The sequence below is a fragment of the Meles meles genome, chromosome 5, assembly GCF_922984935.1.
Source record: "Meles meles chromosome 5, mMelMel3.1 paternal haplotype, whole genome shotgun sequence".
NCBI lineage: Eukaryota > Metazoa > Chordata > Mammalia > Carnivora > Mustelidae > Meles > Meles meles.
In genome coordinates this window covers 23,146,872-23,169,387 of record NC_060070.1, presented here as the reverse complement: position 1 = coordinate 23,169,387, position 22,516 = coordinate 23,146,872, and the positions used below count along the sequence as shown (strand labels likewise).

At 35.8% G+C, this 22,516-nt stretch overlaps 1 protein-coding gene and 1 pseudogene across 1 annotated transcript in view; both read right to left on the bottom strand.

Annotated features, from left to right (window-relative positions):
• Positions 1 to 22,516, bottom strand: part of AK9 (adenylate kinase 9) — a 123,798-nt gene that overhangs the window by 37,924 nt on the left and 63,358 nt on the right. The window contains exons 20-27 of the mRNA XM_046006047.1: positions 19,382 to 19,471; positions 18,507 to 18,710; positions 18,027 to 18,148; positions 11,212 to 11,424; positions 9,457 to 9,720; positions 8,422 to 8,546; positions 5,034 to 5,253; positions 1,320 to 1,385 (exon numbers count right to left, since the gene is read on the bottom strand). Coding sequence (XP_045862003.1) covers positions 1,320 to 1,385; positions 5,034 to 5,253; positions 8,422 to 8,546; positions 9,457 to 9,720; positions 11,212 to 11,424; positions 18,027 to 18,148; positions 18,507 to 18,710; positions 19,382 to 19,471 — 1,304 coding nt within the window. The remainder of the gene's footprint in view (positions 1 to 1,319; positions 1,386 to 5,033; positions 5,254 to 8,421; positions 8,547 to 9,456; positions 9,721 to 11,211; positions 11,425 to 18,026; positions 18,149 to 18,506; positions 18,711 to 19,381; positions 19,472 to 22,516) is intronic.
• LOC123941392 lies at positions 21,950 to 22,481 on the bottom strand (annotated as a pseudogene).

Here is a 22,516-nt window from a genome sequence, read left to right as displayed (position 1 = left end):
AATCGTAAACATCAGCATGACTCCTTGAACAGAGTAGAATTTCAGAACATGTTGGTTCAGGGAATGAAGAGTAGAATGCAGCCAGAAACTTCTGTCCTTCTGTTCATGGCTGAACGCCTAGTGTCAGGCATGCAGTGAGTGCTCCATTAAGGTTTGCTGATGGATCAGTGAAGATCAAGGCCAATAATGGAGAGGAAGGTTCTTGTGCCTTAGATGGTGCCAGATGGCTCTTGGTCTAATGGTTTTTGATCGACTTTCGGTTGTAGATACTTTGTTTGGACAAATTGTTCTGGCCCCTATTCTGCAATGTTTGGACCCCCAGTTACAGTCACTGTGTATCAGCAGTCCTCTGTACTTAGTCCAGCACATCCATACCAGGGGGAGACAAGGTTCCATGGGCAGCAAGTCCTATTTCCTGGGATTCCTCTTCTCTCCTTCCCCTTGGGGGGTTGAAGGTTTTTATATGATTGGAAATCAGATCACAAGAGAGTCAGTTTCGAAAAGATGGTACAGGGTGCTTTATGCCAGAAGGAAATGGTGGAAGGCAGGAACCCTCTTACTGTTTGCACTGTTTACAGGGGTTATGTGTAAACTGATTGCATAAATATGAGCCTCCAGCAACTTCTTAGAACTAGCAAGTCTAGTCACATCTCTTTAAATTCTGCACCCCTGAGGGAGCTTGGCTGCAGCACTGATGTCAGCGAGGTCATTTTGGGATCAGCTCCTCTCCAAACAGAACCAAATCCATGATCTTCGAGGTTTATCTTTTTCAAGAATCAGCAGATGGAGAAAACTGTATTGAGTACCCTTGCACAATATATAAGCCTGAGAGTTCACAGGTTCTGCCTTGTTCCATTCTTTATCTCCACATAATCTTTACTTTAGGGCCAGCAAAGCTTCCCAGACTCCCCGTCTAGACCTCAATCCCATACTCCCAGACTACCTCCCTGGGGCATGGGCTGCAAGTGTGAAAGGCAGAAATGAAAATCCAAAAGAAACATAGGTTAATGTAGTACTATATTTTGAATTCGATTTTTTAGACTTCTTCAGTGGTTTTCCTTCCTTTAAAAAAATGTTCATTTTTCTGATTATAAAAATAAGGAAGGGTCCTTGTAAGTAACTATGGAATATCAAAAAATATGAAGAAAAAAAGTGATAATCTTACTACTCAGACATAAACTCTGTGTATTTCCTTCAAGACTTTTTCCAAACATCTTTTTATTTTATGCTGTTGATATGTAAAATATATCTATAATATATAAATATTATATTATGGATATCCTGCTTTTTTAAAAAAAGCAACCATTTTATTTACTTACCTCCACTTTATGTCTTTTTTCTCTCTCTGCTAGAAGTTCAGCCCTTCTTTTAGAAATCATATCATCCTGTTATAGAAAGAGACATTTAAACATTTTAATGGATAATGATTACATTACTTTTTATGTATTAGTAAATATACTTTTTCCCAAAGTGGGAATAGCATTTGGAGGGTAAACTTTCCAGAAAAGCTTATGATGGTGGTAATTATGCTACTACATCCTGTACTTCTGGAACTTCTCATTAGCTATTTTCTTCCAGAGGATAAACAGCACATGGGGGCAGCCATTTTTTCTACAAACATTAGAACACCTTTTTGAATTTACTATTTATTTGTTTGCCTTGGTAAAGAGGTAGATTATGTACATGGGGAAATAGGGAAGTACTTGGAAGCAATTTGTTGAAAATGTTTGATAATCTTTTATCATACTAATAAAATACAGCCTAACAACCTATTAAATAATTTAAGTCATAGTATCTCTCAGAGCCGGAGTTAATTGATTAGCTTATTTATTGACAAATAGCTCAATGCTTCCAATCTTGGTTTTGTTTTTTTGTTTTGTGTTGTTTTGGAAACTCTCACAAGTAATGAAATACATCTCCCTGTACCTTCCTCCTACCAATAGTAGTTCATTCCCTGTGGCCATTCGGAACCCCTACAAGCTCCCTTCAGCATGAAAGCTCTTCACATTCTTTAATGCTGCTCTCATGTCCCATCTTTGCCTTTCTAGTTACAGATTTGAAAGCCTCAATCTTTTCCCCCTAGTCTAGATCTATGGATTTGCCCTTTCAGGATATGTCTTATAAATGGAATGAAACACATAGTATGCACTATTTTTTTTTTTTTTTGACCTGGCTTCTTCCATTAAGCATAATGATTTTCATCCATGTTGTAGAGTGTCATCAATAGTTTGTTCTTTTTAACTACTGAATAGTATCCATTTTATGGATATACCACACCTTCATTTGTTCATCCAGCTTTGTAAAATTATAAGATATTAAAGGGGATCTTGTGATGGTTTGATATTGACATACATTGTAAAAGGACTCCTTCCATGTAATTAATGAACACATCCATCACCTCAATATTTACATTTTTTTAGTGACAACATTTAAGTTCTATTCTCTTAGCAAATTTTGATTATACAGTATGATGATAATATCAACTACAGTCACATGTTATACATTAGATCCTCAGATCTTATTCATTTTATAGCTGAAAGTTTGTACCTGTTACCACCTTCTCCCTGTTTCCCACACCCCGCAGTCCCTGGCAACCACTTTTCTACTCTCTGTTTCTATGAGTTTGAATTTGTTTTAGATTCCACATGTAAATGATACCATTTACTATTTGTCTTTCCCTGTCTGGCTAATTTCACTAAGCTTAATATCCTCAAGGTCCATCCATGTTGCAAATGGCAGGATTTCCTTCTTTCTCATGGCTGAATAATGTCCCACTATACAGACAAACACAACATCTTTTTTATCCATTCATCCATTGACATGTTGCTTCCATATTTTGGCTAAGGTAAATGCTACTGCAATGAACTTGAGAGTGCAGATATCTTCTCCATATCCTGTTTTCATTTCCTTTGGATACATACCCAAAAGTAGGATTGCTGGATCATATGGTAGTTCGTATTTAAACATTTTTTAGGACTTCCACACTATTTTCCTCAGTGGTTGCACCAGTTTGCATTCCTACCAACAGTGCAAAAGGTTTCCTTTTCTCCACAGTCCAGCCAACATTTGTTATCCTTTGTCTTTTGATGACAGTCGTTCTAACAAGTGTAAGTGACATCTTATTGTGGTTTTGATTTACATTTCCCTGATGATTAGTGATATGGAGTACTTTTTCCATGTACCTCTTCTCCCTTTGTATGTCTTCTTTGGAAAAATGTCTATTCAGATCCTACAAATTTTTTTCAGATTTTTAATCAGATTTTTTTTTTTTTTTTGCATGAGCTGTATTAGGTCATACATTGAGCTGTATAAGGTCTTCATATTTTGTGGATTTTCCTTGATGGCTTCCTTTGTTGTGCAAAAGCCTTTTAGTTTGATGTAGTCCCCATTTATTGACTTTCGCTTTTGACACCAACTCTAAAAAATAATTGCCAAGACCAATGTCAAGGAGCTTACCCCCTGTTTTCTTTTAGAACTTTTATGGTTTCAGGTCTTATGTTCAAGGCTTTAATCCATTTTGAGTTGATTTTTATGGATAGTATACAATAAGGTGCCCAGTTTCATTCTTTTGGATGTAGCAATCCAGTTCTCCCAGCATCTACTGAAGAGATTATCTGTCCTCCATCATATATCTTTGGCTTCTTTATTATAAATTAATTGACAGTATAGGCATAGGGTTATTTCTGAGCTCTCTGTTCTGTTCCATTGATCTATGTGTCTAGTCTGCTATTGAACATCTCTACTGAATTTTTCAGTTCAGTTACTGTGTTCTCCAGCTCTGTGATTTCTGTTTGATACTTTCTTATATTTTCTCTCTTTCTTGAAATTCTTACTTTGTTCATGCATTGTGCTCCTGACACTGTGAGCATCTTATTATTTTGAACTCTTTGTCAGGTAAATCACTTATCTTTGTTTCAGTAAGCTCTATTTCCTCCTCTCTTTCTTCATTTTCTTTGACTCTGTGTTAGTTTCTGCACATTAGGTACAGAAGCCACAACTCCTAGTCTTCCCAGAATGGTCTTGTGTAGGAGATGAAACTTAAGCAGCTTGGACTGAGTTCTTGGCTGTCTCTCAAACCTTTGTGATTGTTCAAGCTACTTTCTTTGTTCTCAGTGGCTCCTGGTCATTGAGCATGTGCCACAACCTGTCAGTCCCAAAGGGGAGGATCACACACTGGATAGATGGATTGGAAGCTGGACTCTTGGGTAGCAACTCTTTTGATGTGGCAATGCGGGTATTTTCTCATTTGTCCGATGTGTACGAGTTGCTCAGCTAATTTCTGGATTTCTTTCAGAGGGAATTGCTTCATGTGTAGCTGTGTGTGTGGCAGGAGATGAAATCAAGAGGCTCTTATATCACCATCTTGGGCGGGATCCCAGGGTATACTATCTACCACATTTCATCTATCCATTCATCAGCTAATGGATATTGGATATTTTTCCCTTTTTGGCTGTTATGAATAATGCTGTTGTGAACACTTGTATATAAATCTTTGTGTGGATCTGTTTTCATTTCTGTTGCATAAGTTCCCAGAATTGGAATTGCTGGATTCCCTATGACACTTTTGAACATTTTATGTAATACCTCAGATTTCAGTTTTAGAAAAGATGTCCTAAACCAATATCTAGATCTTGATGGATGGCATCGTCATTCCAGGAACTAGTGAAAAAGCCACTGAAAAGTTTAATTCTTTATGTTGCCCCTCCCACTTTGGTCCTATGTCTGATACAGGGATATGTTAGTGTTTTATTTGCCTAGGCAAATAAAATCTTTAATTTTATTTAAATAAAATTTATTTAAATAAAATCTTTAATTTTATTTGCCTAGGACAGAAAAGCACTAACATATTGCAAATCACAGAGGCCTCAAATAATTTTTAACTATTTAATTATAAATAGTATTAATATTCGATTAAAAGTATTTTCATATTGACTGTGGTATTAAAATCAGAAAGCTGCATTTTTGAGAGGACAATTATAATTTGAATAGATGCTGAACACATTTATTCCCATATGATTTTACTGGATACATACCTTGATTTTTGCCTTCAGTTCTTTGATGAGCTTTTTCCTTTCTAATTTTTTCTTTTGTTTCTCTTTCCACTTTTCGATTTGGGAAGGAAGGAGTCGATCAGAAATATCTTGATCATCAACTTGTATAAAAACAGCAGCATCTGGGAAAAATCCATGTTCTCCCAGAAACAGAGCCTCCTCAGGATACCGTGGGAATCCATCTAATATAAAACCTGTGGAACTTGAGAGAAATTTCATAATTTATTTGCTTAAAATATTATATTACAAATATTGATTTAAAATGAAAAAATAATAAATCACAACTTTATATAAGATGTGCAATAAATAGTTTTAAAATTTTATTATGGTATCTTTTATTTCTTGTGATATTTCTACTTGTGTAAACATGGTGTGTCTTCTCCCAAATGTGTTGAATTTATTAAAATGTTAATATTTTATATTTATGCTCATATTATAAGTAAGTTCTTTTAAATTTAGTCTTAATATTTGATAAAAAATTAAGTTCTCTGCTTGGGAGGAATGCCCTAATGACTTCACCCTTAGGTAAAGGTGGCTTTGGCCAGCCCACCTCTTGTGGGAATCCACTTGTGTCGTTTTTCTTCTAGTGATACTTCCTTTCATGAGACAGTTTGTACGTGATAATTACTAATGTATGCATATGGCCCATATGTATAAGATGACTGTGTTCAAATAGAATTGTAAAACTTGCCCAGGTATGATGAAACTATAAGGATCAGAAAAATAACTGGAATGTGACCACATTCTTATCATTAAACAATTAGGCTTTGGGGCGCCTGGGTGGCTCAGTGGGTTAAAGCCTCTGCCTTCTGATCTGGTCATGATCCTGGGATCGAGCCCCATGTCGGGCTCTCTGCTCAGCGGGGAGCCTGCTTCCTTCTCTTTCTCTGCCTGCCTCTCTGCCTACTTGTGATCTCTCTCTGTCAAATAAATAAATAAAATCTTAAAAAAAAAAAACAACAGAAAAAACCCAATCAGGCTTTAAGAACTTGGTTTTATTTATTTCAAAGAGTCAATATGGTCCCCTTTTGAATGAGAATTTATCCTGTTTATCTAAAATTTGGCTTGTTTTTGGTATTTATATTTAAACATGTTTTCTTCCTCATGGGACTTTAATGAACATTTCACAGTTTGAGTTCTTCTCTGACATTTTAAACTATTTCCTATTGGATTAAGTGGGCAAATTTTTATATTTTGGCTGTAAGATGTACGCCTTTTTCTTTAGAGATGCCTTCAGCATTGTCTCGTCATTGAGGAACAATTTCATCCCTACTGTTCCAGCTGTCCCTTCTTTGTCAATGCCTTCTAAATCTCTACCTCCATACCCAGCTTCTCTTTTCAGTTTCAATTCAGAATTTTCAAAAAGCTGCTTAATTTATTCATTGAAGTGCCCTTCAAGAATCATATACGCATCATACTGTCAGAAATTAGACTCACTGTTACCCTTTCATACTGCTCTTGCTTCTGACTCACTGGTATTCAGGTGTCAAACTTCAGAGACACTTGGACTGCCCCCCAACCCCCTCTTGCTTCTCACATATAAGAGCTAAACCCTGGCATGTCCTCTTCTATACCCATTTCTATCATTTCTATTTTCATTTCTACCATTACACCTTAGTTCATCTTATATCTTATAATATCTATTTATATAGATACAGATATTGTATTATCTCTCTCCAGGACTCATGCAATAGCCCTTTAAAAATGTGTTGATTTTTCCCTCTGATTATAAAAGAAATAAATCTTACTTTAGAAAAATTAGAAAATAGAGAAAAAATGAAAAAGGGCAATATTATCCATAATCTCACATCCTAGAGATGACTGACATTTTGTTTCATTTCTTTCCAGCTTGTTCCTCATGTGTCATCTTGCTATTATAAATAACTTTGTCTTTTTAAATTTAATGTTATATAATAACATTGCTCATGCTATTACAAATTCTTCATTTTAATACATTTTAATGGTTGCATAATACTTAACTATTTTATTTAGACTTTTTACAATTTCACTTTTTTAACTTTTTTTTTTTCTTTAGAGAGAGAGAGAGAGATAGAGAACAAGGAGAGGGAGAAACAGACTCCCCACTGAGCAGGGAGCCTGATGCTGGTCTCTATCCCATGAGACCATAACTTGAGCTGAAAGCAGATGCCCAATCGACTGAGACACCCAGGCATCCCTCACTGTTTTACTTTTAATTATTCAACTTATATGCTTTTTAAAAAAATGTTAATGTATGGTGTGAGGTCAGGAGCTAAATTAATGAAGAAAAACCCATGAATGACTACATTGGTTTTTTGTTGTTGTTTTGTTTTTTAAAGATTTATTTATTTACTTGAGAGAGAGAGAGAGCATGAGCAGGGGAAGGGGTAGAAGGAAAGGGACAAGCAGACTCCATGCTAAGCACTGAGCCTGAAGCAGGGCTTGATCCCATGATACCAAGATCATGACCTGAGCTGAAATCAAGAGTCAGATGCTTAAGAGAGGGAGCCACCCAGATGGCCCACGTGACTACATTGTTGCAACCAACCTGCCTGAGTTTACCACAACTAACGAGCCAATTTAAGCAACAGGAAATTAAAATTAAAGTTGGTGGTCAGTAACCTCACTCAGTCGTTTGGGCCATGGACTAGGTAAAAGACTGCCTAGAGGAGCACTGGGACTGGCCAGTTATCTAAATTCTCGATAATATAGTTTCTTCATCTCCAAAGTGAGATAATAAAAGTTTCTATTCCACTGGGTAGTTGTAAAGATCAAGTAAGCAAATGTGAATAAAATATAGTAGAACAGTATCCGGCACATAGTAAGTTCTATGTAAGCGTTGCTATTATTGGTACTATAATAAGTATCATTTCTCTTTCTTCTGACAGACACCAAAGCAAACATTCTGATTAGGAAATTACAATGATGTTTTAAATTCTGATGTAATGGAAATTCTTAAATTTGTCCTGTCTGAGGTCAAGCTTGTTCCTGGATTTTAAGAAAAGGATAACACTGTGGACAGTTATTAAGTGGTCTTAACTGTAATTATTGAAAGACTCCAAGGAAAAAAGTCCAGCCCACCATCAGTGTACATGGATTTAGAATATGGACAGTCAACCATGACGACACAGTAGAATCATCTGGGGCGCTCTCAAAAATACAAATGCCTGGGTCTCAATCTCACATTGCTAAAAATTTTGATTCAGTTCTTTTGGGGAGGAGGGCCCCTGGCATCAGTATTTTTAAATTAATTCTTCAAATGTTCGTAATGTGTAGAATCACTGTTTATAAGTAAAAGAAAAATCTTAAATTTATGCTGGATTACATTTTTAACTTAAGAATAAAACAAATAAAAGTCAACAACTGTATAATTCTATAAAAAATGAGATACCGTATTGGTTCCTTAAGCCACCACTCAGAAAGAATTGTTTCAAGAATTTCGGGAGGTAATGGCTCATTTTCCGTTAGATTTAATCTGATTGCTTCTTCTTCTTCTGTAAATTGTATATCTGTAGGCTAAAAACAAAAATCAGAAAACAAAAAAATTTAAAACTGTATTAATAAATAATAGTCTGTTACATAATTGATTAGGACGAGAACTTCTTGGTCATTTTTAATACGGCTGCTTGTTAACATTTTAAAACTTAAACTTTTTTCTTTAAATCAGTATTTAATATGGTTTAAAATATTAAGTTATATATTGTAGCTAAGAGGAGTTACTAGAGATTAGCATGACTGATTTTCAAACATGGACTCAGGATATCTGTCTCTTCACTTTTTTTGTTCAATCTGTATCACACACACGAAGCTTAACTAATTTTTGTCATTTATCTTATAATTCTTCAACCTATATCCTAAATAAATGATGGGCCAGCCAGGCAGTCATCTGGAATATAATATATATCTGGGTCCATTTACAAGGGATCATTTGAGAAGGAAAGGAAATGGTTAAAAATGAGTTAGAATTCAGAAATGGTTAAAAATGAGTTAGAATTAAGAACTCTCTCTTTACAATCCCAGAAAGAAACCATTGAAGAATATATAAAATTTCTTACAATGCATCATTAGAAATTAATATTTTGAGATCTCTGCTGGGGCTGGGGCAGATTTTTATGATATTTGATAAAAAAACAGAGAACAAAATTAAAGGAAAATCTTATAGTCTACGTCAGACATATCAAATAACAGAGTCCCAAATAAATGTTGTGTGACAGTCTTGTCAGGCAAAGCTATTTAGATTTTTATTGGAATCATGTAAAACTTAGCATTTTGTATTCTAGATGAGCAGTAAGGTATGTATTTAACATAGGGGAAGGGGCTAATTTTTTTTCTTCTTCCTAGAAACTTTAGTTTTATATTGCTTATATTCTACTTCCCAAAAGTAATACCAGTAAGCATAATTATCTGCAAAGAGTATTAATGTTACTACCAGCTTCCTTGTATTTTCTTCTTCAATCTTGACATTGGCCTGAATTGCAAGTTCTTCAAGTTCTTGTTTTGCAAACCGTTCTTCATCAGAATCTTCCTCAAATTCAGTTCCAATTTTCTTTTCGGTTTTGAGCATTAGTTTCTCTTGAAGAAATTCTTCAAACTGAATGTGAAAAATGCCCCATTTTTCCGCTAACTGTCTTCCACAGACGGTTTTGCCAGAACCATGGGGGCCAATAAGGCATATTCTTACTGGAGGAGCCTGCCACAAGGGGGTGGGTTGGGGAGAGGTAGGGTAGGAGGAGAGTGAAGACAAGGAAGTTTTGAGTAATTTAGAAAACATAAGGCTTATTAGTTGCTCTCCCTAAAACTGAATGATCCCTTCACAACACCAATAGTGTCCAGAAGGGACAACCATATACATATTTCAATAGTCCTCCTTGGCACCATATAAAAATTGAAGTTCATGAAAATAGTCCAAATTATTCAGAAGCATTTAAATTGTGTTCTTTATGTTCTGCTTAAGAAAGCTTTGGAATTAGGGGCACTGGTTGGCACAGTCAGTAGGACATGCAACCCTTGATCTCAGGGTTGTGAGTTCAAGCCCCATATTGGGTGTGGACCCTACTTCACTGGGGGAAAAAAAAAAGAAAGCACTGGTGTTCTCAAACGTGTAAGTGACTATGTATTGTGATTTGTTTATTTTGATCTTGTAATCCCATACTAAGGAATTATACTAATAAAAGAATTCAAGAGAAACAAAGAAGGACATGCCCAAAGATTTCCTAAGTGTTATTTCATATCCACAATGACAATGATTCACAATGAAAATACTGTGAAGAATGTCGAACAATTAGATGTTAAAATGGTATATGAAACTGTTGGAGCATCAGAGGTCTATGTAGAAATATATAAGCTTTCATGGATAAATGTTAAGTGAAAAAGCAGATTATAAAATATTACGTACCCTGGAAAGAATATACACCCATGTGCAAGAGGGTGAAAGTAAAATTTAAAAGATGAAGGTTCTTGTCTAAAACTGGTGGCAATTATGTGTGTACTTTATTTTTAAAATGGATAAAATATTACCACGTGTTCTTTTATTATGGTATTAAAATAGACATAACATAAAATTTACCATTTTAATCATCTTTTCAGTTTAAATTCAAATATTTTATTGAGATGGTATACTTAAATACCATAAAATGCACCCTTTTAACGTATATAATTCAGTAGTTTTGAGTATATTCATTTTAGCCATTTTTAAGTGTATAAATCAGTGGCATTAAGTACATTCACAATGTTGTACAACCATCACCACTGTTTCCAGAACTTTTTCACCATCCCACACTGAAACTCTGTACCCGTTAAACAATAACTCCATTCTCTTCCCACCTCCCGTCCCCCTCACCTCACCCCCAGCTGCTAGTAATCATTATTCTATTTTCTGTGCCTATGAAATTGCTCACTTAACCCAGCTGGCTCTTAAGGTAGCAAGCAATAAATGCAGCTCTTTTTACTTCAGCTAAAAAGACAGTATGTGTTGGTTTTACGCAAGTCATTACTGCCGAAATAAAAAAAGGTAATTATCTTACTTATTTTTCAAAAAGTTCTTGGAACTTGGATATTTTTACCATATTGTTATATCAGATTGGGGACTTCACTATTAAGTAAAACGATGAAGGTTGGCAGTAAGTCCTTGAAAAAGCACTCAGAAGCGATCATTAGGACTGGGTAGGCATATTGTTTTCACCTTTAATGGTTCTTTATGAGCCACATACTCCTCAGGATGCTCCAGAAACTTCTCTTTAGCCTCAGGACTTGAGAAGTAGTAGATTTTTTCTCGATATTTAACTGCTTCTTCTGTGCTGCCTGGTTGTAGAATGAAGTTTTCTTTGAGAAACACAGGACAAAAGTGCTTTGTATCTCCCAAGTGCCTTCTCTTCTCTTTAATTCTATCTTCATTCTACAAATATTATTCAGTGTGGAGAATAGTATTAAAAATATTTTGATGTAAGACTAAAAATTAAGTAAAAATAAATTAAAATAATGCATCTTGAATGATATTGAGGCTATAACAACATGCTTTTAAAACAATCCACAAAAGGCCATTTCTTGTACTAATTAATTAAAACAGTTTCTCATATCCCTCTGAGTTCACATCTTGAATAATGTCTACTCCATAACAGTATGTCTTTAAAACATTCAACAATTTTATGTGTATCCTTCCAGACTCTTTTTTCAAAGTATATCCAACCAATATAAATATCAACGGGATAATATTTTACAAGACTATTCTATAACAAACCTCTTTTTTTCCTCCAAAACATGATATAATGAACAACTTTCTATAAAGGTGCAAAAAATGAAACTAATCTATAATTTTCATACACCATTCTTGTTGAATTTTTATATAAGAGCTATGCAAATTCCAAAATGAGCTAGGAAGTATTGCTGTTTTTCTGTGATTTGGAAGATTTTTTTTTTTTAAGATTTTATTTATTTATTTTGAGCGGGAGTCGGGGATGGGACAAAAGGAGAGGGAGAAAGAGAATCCCAAGTGGACTCTGTTCTGAACATCATGTGATGGGGGCCTCAGTCTCACAACCCTGAGATTATGACCTGAGCTGAAATCAAGAGTCTGACACTTAATGAACTGAGCCACCCAGATGCCCCTCTGATGTGAAAATTTTAAGCAACATAGGAATTATCGAATCAACTGAGGTAGATTAGTAGTGATTTGTAATTCTCCTCTATCTTTTTTGTTTGTTCAGATTTTACAGTTCCTCCTAGGTAAATCTCAGTAATTCATATTTTGAATATCCTTTTTATCTTGGCTTTAAAATTTATTAGTATAAAATTCCTATAATTTAAAACAACCCTGTTTTAAAAATTTGATTGTATACTCATTTTTCTCAAATATTATTTGCTTTTTCCTTTTATCTAATTAGATTTGTTAGAAGTTTGCCTATTTTATTATACTTGCCAGTGGACTGACTTTACATTTGTTAAAATTAGGTCTACTCCAAAATCGGAGGGGGAGATGAACCACGAGAGACTATGAACTCTGAGAAGCAAACTGAGGGTTTTGGAGTGGGGGGCGTTGGGAGGGCTGATGGTGGGTATTAAGGAGGGCATGTATGGAGCACTGGGTGTGGTGCATAAACAATGAACCTTGGAACACTGAAAAATAAATAAAATTTAAAAAACATAAAAATAAAAAAATAAAATTAGGTCTACTGTTTTTGTCTTTTTTTCCTATTTTGTTAATTTTTGCCTTTACTTTCCTTTCTACATTCTTTTGGTTTATTTTGTTGTGCTTTCTCCCCAGATTCTGGAGTTGAATGCTTAATTAATTTTCCCTGCTAATAAGTCCGCCTCGGATAGGGTTGCCAGACTTAAAAAATAAGAATGTGGGTTCCAGTTATATTTGAATTTCAGATAATGAATAATTTTTTTAGTATAAACTTGTACTACACATAGAGATTATTCTTTCATCTGAAATTCAAATATACCTGGGTATGGTTTTTAAAATCTGGCAACTATAATTTCTACTACTATAAAGCATTTATATGTGATTTTTTTTGAAGGGCTAGAAAACAATATGTATATTTTTTATTTTGAAGCTGAAATGTATAATCTATCAAAATTAAGGATTTTGTTAAAGCTGAAATAAGGTCATGTGACATTTAAAATTGTGTTGAATTCTCAAACCTTTGTTCTCATTTATATGACTTTTTGTAATGTATTCAATTATAAAAAGCAATTTTATTATTTAAAATTTTTTAAAAATTTTAAATATTTTATTTCTTTATTTGAGAGAGAGAGCATGCACAAGCAAGGGGGAGGGACAGAACTCCCCGCTGAGCAGGGAGCCTGATTTGGCTTGATCCCAGGACCCTGGGATTATGACCTGAGTGGAAGGCAGATGCTTAACTGACTGAGCCACTCAGGCGCCCAAAATGCAACTTTATTTAAAAGAATTGTGGAATTCACAGTAAGAATATATGCTCTCAAACAATACTGAGAGTATAAGTTCTGACCTTTGTGAAAGTCAGTGTAATTTTCTTTCATGAGAATTTTATTTTTTTTTACTTAAAGCATTTTTTAAAACAATGTATGTATGCATTATTTATTTATTTAAATTCTAGTATAATTAACATACAGTGTGATACTAGTTTCAAGTATACAATATAATGATTCAACAATTTTCTGTTTCTCAGTGCTCATCAAGGTAAGTGCCTTCTTAGTCTCCTTCACTTATTTCTTCCATCCCCCCACCCACCAGTTTGTTCTCTGTATTTAAGTCTGTTTTCTTTGTTTGTCTTTTTCTGGGCTTTGTTCATTTGTTTTGTTTCTTAAGTTTCACGTATGAATGAAATCATATGGCGTTTGTCTTGCTGTGGCTGACTTATTTCACTTGAGCATTATATCCTCAGGCTCCATCCTTGCCATTGCAAATGGCAAAAATTCATTCTTTTTTTATGGCTGAATAGTATTCGTGTGTGTCTGTGTGTGTGTGTGTGTGTACCACTCCTTTTCCATTCATCTATAAATGGACACTTGTAAGTTTTCACTTCCCTGAATCTCCAGGGCCCCTGCTTTTCTCCCTCTCTGCTCCCTAAATAATTTTTCCTCTAAAACTTCCACCTACCTCTGTCCAAATCAGATTTCAGTTCACACTGGACTCTTTTCCCTATTAACGAAAACCTGTTCTTACCGCTTTAGTGCCCAGTTTGGCTTATCTTTAACAGTGTAAAGTATCTTTTTTGTTGTTATTTTAATGCACTTTTCCTTGAGTTACACTTTCACTGATATCCAGAATGCCGTTTCTTCTTTTTAATTAGCCTTTGCTTTTTATATCTCAATCCATTTGAGTCCTTTTGTTTTTTCAGTTGTTTAATGGCTTTTGTTGGTTGACTCCAGTTTTTCCTTGTAATAGGTGGATTTATAATTATCCCTAAATAAATTTTAGAAACAGAATGTGGGGTATGTGTGCAGAGGCGATGGGGAGAGAGTGGAGGTATGTTAGAACAAGGGATTGGGAGAAATGGTCATCTGAAGATACCTCCTTCCTCTCTCTCCCACTTTCTTAGTCTTAACTGCTGGGGCAGGCAGCTGGAATCCATCAGCATCTGTGGGAAGGAAACTGTATGGCATTATTTACCACTATGGGCTAGATGAGTGCCTGGAGAGAAACATCAGAGGGAACAGACTATTAAGATGTCAAGTCCTAGGAGGAATTTTTTTGCAGGGATCTCTGGATTTCCTGGAGAATGTTAGCATCAGCAACTACCAGGGAAATGCTTGTGGTCTCTCTGGCCCACAAAAGATCAAGAAGGAGCTATACGGGTGGGAAGAGTTCTCCCCAACCCTGCATCTGGGCAAGTACGAGAAATCCTAACCAGGCTTGTCCTAGGCCTCATCAACGAATATATGCCTTATCTACCTCCATATTCCTGACCTACAGGGAGAGACCACTTGCCTTTTTTAATTCTTGAGAATGTTGTCACCTAAAACACTCCAGCAATAATCCTGAACCCCACTGAGAAAAAATAAAAGAAAAAGAAAAAAGAAAGCCACCACCCACGTAAGGGAGTCTTGCCAACTAAACGATCAGTCAGATCAAACAGATCAACAGAGATGGACAGAACCCAATCTCAGGGTAGGAAAATAATGAAGACATTAATAAAAATTCAAATAAACACTAGAAAGAGTTCACGAACACCAATAAAATATGTAAATGAGCCTAACAAGAGAGTGACCACTTGTGGTAGAATAATGGCCCCTCAAAGATTCCCAGGACCTGTGAGTGGGTTATTTTATGTGTGTGATTAAGGATATTGAGAAGGAAAGCTCATCCAGGTGGACCCAATGTAATTAAAGGGTCCTTAAGAGGGAGGCAAGAAGGTCAAAGGCAGAAGATGAGATGATGGAGAGCCAAGGTTGAAGTAATGTGCTTTGAAGATGGAGGAAGAGACCATACAGCAGAGAATGCAGGTGGCCTCCAGAAGCTGGAAATGACAAGAAAAATTTTCTCCTCTTGCAGAAGGAACTTAGCTAATACTGATTTCAGCCCTTATAAGATTCATTTTAGAGAACTGACCTTGAGAACTATATGATAATTTGGTTGTTTTAAGCCACTAACTTTGTGGTAATTTGTTAACAATAGCAATAGGACCCCAGTGAATGTCTAAAATGAGAAGACTGAATGGAAGACATGTCTACAAATATCTGAACAAAAAAAAAAAAAAGAAATGGAGAATTTGAGGGAAAAGATAAAGATATTTGGAGGATAGGTCCAAGAGACCTAATTAGTATCAGGTATTATGGAAGGAAAAAAGGAAGAGATGGACAAGAGGCCAGAACTAATTTCTCACAGATATAGAAAAACATCACATAAAGATTTAAGGGCACCCCAAGTATAGGAAAGTTTGATGAGAAAATATCTTGGTATGATTCCTGAATTCTGGCATGGTATTAGAACTCTTGTTTCTTTCTTTCTTTCTTTCTTTCTTTCTATTTTTAAGATTTTATTTATTTTACAGAGAGTAAGTAGGCAGAGAGGTAGGCAGGGAGGCGGGGGGGGGGGGGGAAGCAGGCTCCCTGATGAGTGGAGAGCCCGATGCGGGGGCTTAATGCAGGGGCTTGATCCCAGGATCTGAGATCATGAGCAGAAAGCAGACCCTTAACCCACTGAGCCACCCAGGCGCCCCTAGAACTCTTGTTTCTTTTTGTGTTTTCTGTTTGGCAAAAGGGAAATATCTTTGTTGTTGATTTTTCCTATTGTAAAAATGATACATTTCTAATGTTAAAAAATCAGATAATATAGGGGGCGCCTGGGTGGCTCAGTGGTTTAAGCCGCTGCCTTCGGCTCAGGTCATGATCTCAGGGTCCTGGGATCAAGTCCCGCATGGCTCTCTGCTCGGCAGGTAGCCTGCTTCCCTCTCACTCTCTCTGCCTGCCTCTCTGCCTACTTGTGATCTCTCTCTGTCAAATAAATAAATAAAATCTTTAAAAAAAAATCAGATAATGTAGACAAGCACTTAAAAAATAAAAATTACTGTAAGTCCATCATTGAGAGATAACCACCACTAACACGTTTAACAGGTTGAGTCCAACTGACATTAAAACAGTGTACATATTTACAGTATAAAATGGATAATTTTTGACAGAAGTATTCGTGAATTCACCGCAACCAAGATAATGAACAGATTCATGAATACCAAAAGTTTGCTCACACTTCTTTGTAAAATCTCTCCTTCCTGCTCCTATTTGCCTCCTTCCTGCCCCATCCCCAGGCAACCACCACTCGGTTTTCTAGCACTAAACTAGTTTGCATTTTCTAAATTTTTATATAAATGGGATCATACAGGACATATTCTTTTTTGCCTGGCTTCTTTCTCTTAGGATAATTATCTTCAGATTCATCCAGGTTATTGCATGCTGATTAGAAGGTTGTAAATTTCAGTCCCACTCTCAGCCTTCCAAGGTGGGGTCAGGGAGAGGGGCTGGAAGGTGAATCAGCCAATGCCCAATGATTAAGTCAACCATGACTGTATAATGAAGCCTCCATAAAAACCCAAGAGGACAGCTTTTTGGGCTTTTCTTTTAGAAGAGCTTCCATGTGCCACAAAGCAGGGCCCCAAGCTACACAAAGACTGAAGTTTCTTTGTCCAGCACCTTGTCTTACGTATGGCTTTATCTGGCTGTTAATTAGCGTTATTTATTATATCCTTTAATAAACCAGTAAATGTATGTAAATGTTTTCTTGAATTCTGTGTGCTATTTTAGCAAATTGATTGAACTGAAAGAGGAGGTTACTGGAATCCCTAATCTGTAGCCCATCAGTCAGAAGCACAGGAAACAACCTGGGGCTGAGGTGGGGGTTGGGGGAGAAATCCTTTAGGACTGAACACTTAACCTGTGGAATCTGACACTATCTCCAGGTGGATGGCATCAGAATTGAGCTGAATCCTCAGACACCCTGGTGGTGTCATCTTCTGGAACTGCTTCGTGTGTTGGGGAGAACCTCCTCCCATGTTGGAACTTGGTCTAGGAAGCTCAAAAGAACTGATAAGGCCCCAAATTAAAAGAATCTGTTTTTATTTAATTACTGATAGATATTTAATTGGGTGGTATCAAATGAGAATGGTTCTTAAAATTCCGGTGCTAAGGGAATAGAGTAGGGTCTGAAAATGACCTGTTCCTTTTGCAAATACTTCTCCTTATTATCACGGAAGTGGCCTCCCAAGGCAATTACTATCTGTGTCTTATGTGAAATACTCACTTCCCTTAAATTTTGTCTCGAATACCTATAGATGTTCCCATGGAAAAACATTTAAAAGATTTCCCTTTTCTTTTTTCATGGGTGTAATATGTTGTCTAAGAAGCTCTGGCATTTCAGGTGTCAAGTGAAGTTGGGTGGAGGCCAAGTGTGTTGAAAAATTTATAAAATAGAGGAAGCCTGCTTGTTTTCTTGGGGTCCAAAGTGCTTGTTACCACTCTGGATGTACGCACTTTCCATGATGTGACCAACGTGAATGAGCAATAATAAAGAAGTCATACCTCTTCTTCCTCCTCCTCTTCCTCTTCTAGATCCTCATCAGCTTCAGCTTCTGCCTGATAGTCTTCTGTTTCTTCATCATAATCTTCCATAGTTAACTCCCATGCAACATACTGGAAGGGTCCTGTAAAAAAAATTAATAAATACATAAAAAAGTAACTTTGGGGAAGATATTTTTAGGATAAAAGGATATTAACATATTACAATCAAAGATTAGGAAGAGTGATTATAATGATTGATCTTAGTTTAACGGTGTACATACACAGGTCTTCACGAATTCTTTAAGTGACAACTGGCTGGGTTGGCCAGTGCTCTTTGGGCCCCGTGCTGTTCTGATTGACAGATTTAAATATTTGAAGTCTTGACCCTAAATATACTGGATGCTTTACTTCATAAACCATCAAGAAGGGCTTCAAACTTTCATGATGCTTTTAATGATACAGTAATATCTTGACAATAACTGTTAAGATTACAACTCTTACTTTCCATAGTCTCAACTACTTTTTGAAGTAGTTCCTCTGGAGTTTTGTCAGCAATCTCCAAGTTTAAAATTTGAACAAAAGACTCTTTGATTGTTCCTTCCAGTTGTTTCCATATGTGGTTGAAATGTTTAATCTTCTCTTTAATTGGCTCCATTTCAGGAACATCAGGATAAGCATCTTCTGGAAACTCAGGGAGTACAACCTCTGAGGTAAAGTTTAGGAAAGAAAAAAGATTCTTAAAATATTGTATCTTTAGCCATATTGCCACAATAATTTATACTTTATAGTATTTTAAAAACATTTGAAAGAAATGTACTTCATTTTCTAGGTAATAATATAAATGCATAAATTAATGTTTTAATTTATGCTTTGCCTTCTGTATTGCCTAAGATGAATTATTATCTACTAATAAGGTAAAAATCATGGTTAATTATTAAGAATTTTGTATGGCAACTTTATTAGTAAAACATATAAAATAAAATTTGGTGAAGAAGAGTACTAAACACTGGGTACATACTTTTTTTCAAAGATTATTTATTTATTTATTTGACAGAGAGAGAGAGAGATCACAAGTAGGCAGAGAGGTGGGCAGAGAGAGAGAGAGAGAGAGAGAGCAGAGAGCCCTACGTGGGACTCGATCTCAGGACTCTGAGATCATGACCTGAGCCAAAGGCAGAGGCTTAACCCACTGAGCCACCCAGGCACCCGCTACATACATTTTTAATGTAATAAGCTAAATTAATTGCATATCAGCTGGCATACGGCATAGAAAGAAATAGGTAGGAAGTTGGTGCTATACTTAAAATAAGGGACTGGACCTTTCTAAAAGAATATGAAAAGTATTTTTCACAGACTAACTATTTTTATAATCTAACCTGTTTCAGATAATTCTTTAGTTTCCAGGCCGTCTTTGGATCCTTTTGAAATTTCTGTTCCAACTGTGGTATTCTCAGCAGGCTCAACTACTTAAAAAAGAAATCTGAAGAGATTATGCTGAGCGAAATAAGTCAAGCAGAGAGAGTCAAGTGTCATATGGTCTCACTTATTTGTGGAGCATAACAAATAACATGGAGGACATGGGGAGATGGAGAGGAGAGGAAGTTGAGGGAAACTGGAAGGGGAGATGAACCATGAGAGACTATGGACTCTGAAAAACAACCAGAGGGTTTTGAAGGGGCGGGGTGTGGGAGGTTGAGGAACCAGGTGGTGGGTAATAGGGAGGGCACGTACTGCATGGAGCACTGGGTGTGATGCCAAAACAATGAACACTGTTATGCTGTAAATAAACAAATAAAAAAAAAAAAGAAATCTGGTAGTTAGTGTTTGAATTTTAAAACATTATTCCTTTATGAAGTTTCTGGCACAAAGAAAATTTCAAAACACAGTTTAATTATATATACTACGTCTAAGTGAAAATATAGTTTTCCTGTTAGGTAACGTATGACACTAAATATTTAATAACGTAGGGCAGAAAATGAAGAACATTTAACAACACATAAAAAGACATGGACCAAAATAATAATTGACACATGGCACGTATAAGTCTGACAGATAACTGTTGTTAAATATCACTCAAACTTCTGTTCACATGCCATCAGACTAGCAGTTCCTGATATTTCTTTTAATTTCTCGAGATACACATGAAAATACTCCTAAAGATCATAAGATGTCAAGGAAAGACAATGATATATCAAAGCCCCAGCTGCGGGTGTAAGTGTGGCAAAACTCGGGAGAATCTCCATAATATCACTGTTGAAGGCAGAGAGCAACACTGTCTTCCCGGATGATATAAGACTTGCTCCGCATGCACATTCAGCATCGATGGTTCGGGGAAGGAAGAACTAATTATCTATCTTCTCACCCCATAGTCTTTTCTAGTTCGGAGACACAAATTTTGTGTAGACCAAATTTATATTTGTATCATATTATATGAAATATAATATACATTATATATCTCTCTATAGAATACATAATTATACCAATCATAATAATTAAGTTACATAATTAATTATAATAGATTGCAATTATTATAATTATAATTAATTATATTATTATAATATCAGAATAATATTCTACTAGAGTATTCTAATAGAGTATTCTAAATAACAGAATTAGAATAGATTCTAATTAATTAGAATATTCAGATACATAGAATTAGAATATTCTAATATTCTAATAATGTGATATTTAATTGTATTTACATATTCAGAATAATGATAATTAATATAATATAGTTATATTAAATCATATTTACATATCTAGAATAATATTATTCTAATATTTTAAAAATATAATTTATGATATGTAATTATATTTACATATATATATAAAACGCTGTAACACTGGAAATTGTCTTCCAAGGTAAAGTCATAGCTGGGTCCTCTTTCTACAGAATTCTATAATTAAAACTCAAGAGAATAGGATGTAGAAGAGGACAAGCCTAGGGCTGCTCTGGTGGTGACATGTGCGATTGTTAGGTGCTCAATTATCTAAAGAAAAGCATTATAAATGATGGCAAAGACAAGAACACTAAGAATATGCAGAGAATTCTAAACTGTCTTAATTTCTCTAATTACAGAATGCAAGTCAGAAATGATGAAGATTCAGCCACAGTCTAGAAGAGATAGACAAGACGAATACTTACTAAACATCACCACTTGAACTAGGTCAAAGCACATTAACTTGACCTTCAGATCTATGTTGGAGAGTACCAGGCAAAACATTAAAGTGAAAGACATATATGGATACGTATGTGTGTTGGGGGGGTTGGGTGTGGTTCTTATAAATGATCTACCTACCTTTCCTGTTGCCCTACTCCACCTGTATGATCTGAAGTCAGAAGCTTAATGAACTGAGCCACCCAGGAACCCCTAGGTGATTCTGTTTTAAAAATTTATATTAATTTAAATTCTAGAGTAATTAACATACAAAGTAATATTAATTCCAAGGGAACAATATGGTGATTCAACACTTCCATCTATTACTAAGTGCTCATCAAGGTAATTGTGCTCTTTATCCCCTTCCCCTATTTCCCCCACCTGCCTGCCCACCTCTCCTCTGGTAACCATTTGTTCTCTATAGTGAAGAGTCTGTCCTCTCTTTTTTTTTCCTCCTTTGTTCATTTGTTTTGTTTTTTGAATTCCACATATGTGTGAGATCATATAGTATTTGTCTTTTGACTGGTTTATTCTGTTTAGCATTATACCCTTTAGATTCAAATGGCAAAATTTCATTCTTTTTTTTTTAATGGCTGAGTAATATTCTTGTGTGTGTGTGTGTGTGTGTGTGTGTGTGATTGTATCACATCTTTATTCATTCATCTATCAGTGGACACGTGGCTGCTTCCATAACCTGATTATTGTAAATAATGCTGCAATAAACATAGGGGTACATGAATCCTTTCAAATTCGTGTGGTTTTTTTTCTTTGTTTTTACAGTCTTGAGGTCTTTTATTTTCTTTATATTTATCATGCCATGAATTCATAGGGAATGGGTCCAGCAGTTCGGGCTCCTTTCCATTGGTTCTCACAAAATGTGCTTCTCTGGGTGGAGCAGGCTGACGCTTCAGTTGAACCCAAGTACCTTTCTCTTTGGCTTCCTTCTTTTTCCGATCATTTTCCTTTACATGCTTCAGGAAGCTATCTCGGCTCTTTGAATGTTTAATATGCTCAATGCGTACATTAATTCTCTTGGCAAGAATCTTGCCCTTAACTTGTTTGTTGACAACAATGCCAACAGCATGCTGAGTAACATTGTAGACTCTTCCAGTTTTGCCATGGTAACATTTGTGGGGCATTCCCTTTTGAACAGTGCCCATTCCCTTGATGTCCACAATATCACCTTTCTTGTAGATTCGCATGTACGTGGCCAAAGGAACAACTCCATGTTTTCTGAAAGGCCTAGAGAACATGTAATGGGCACCCCTCCTCTTTCCCTTTGTGTTGGTCATTTTGGCAAATTACTGGAAGATGGCGGTTCCGCTCAAATTAGTGTTTTTGTATTTTTTTGGT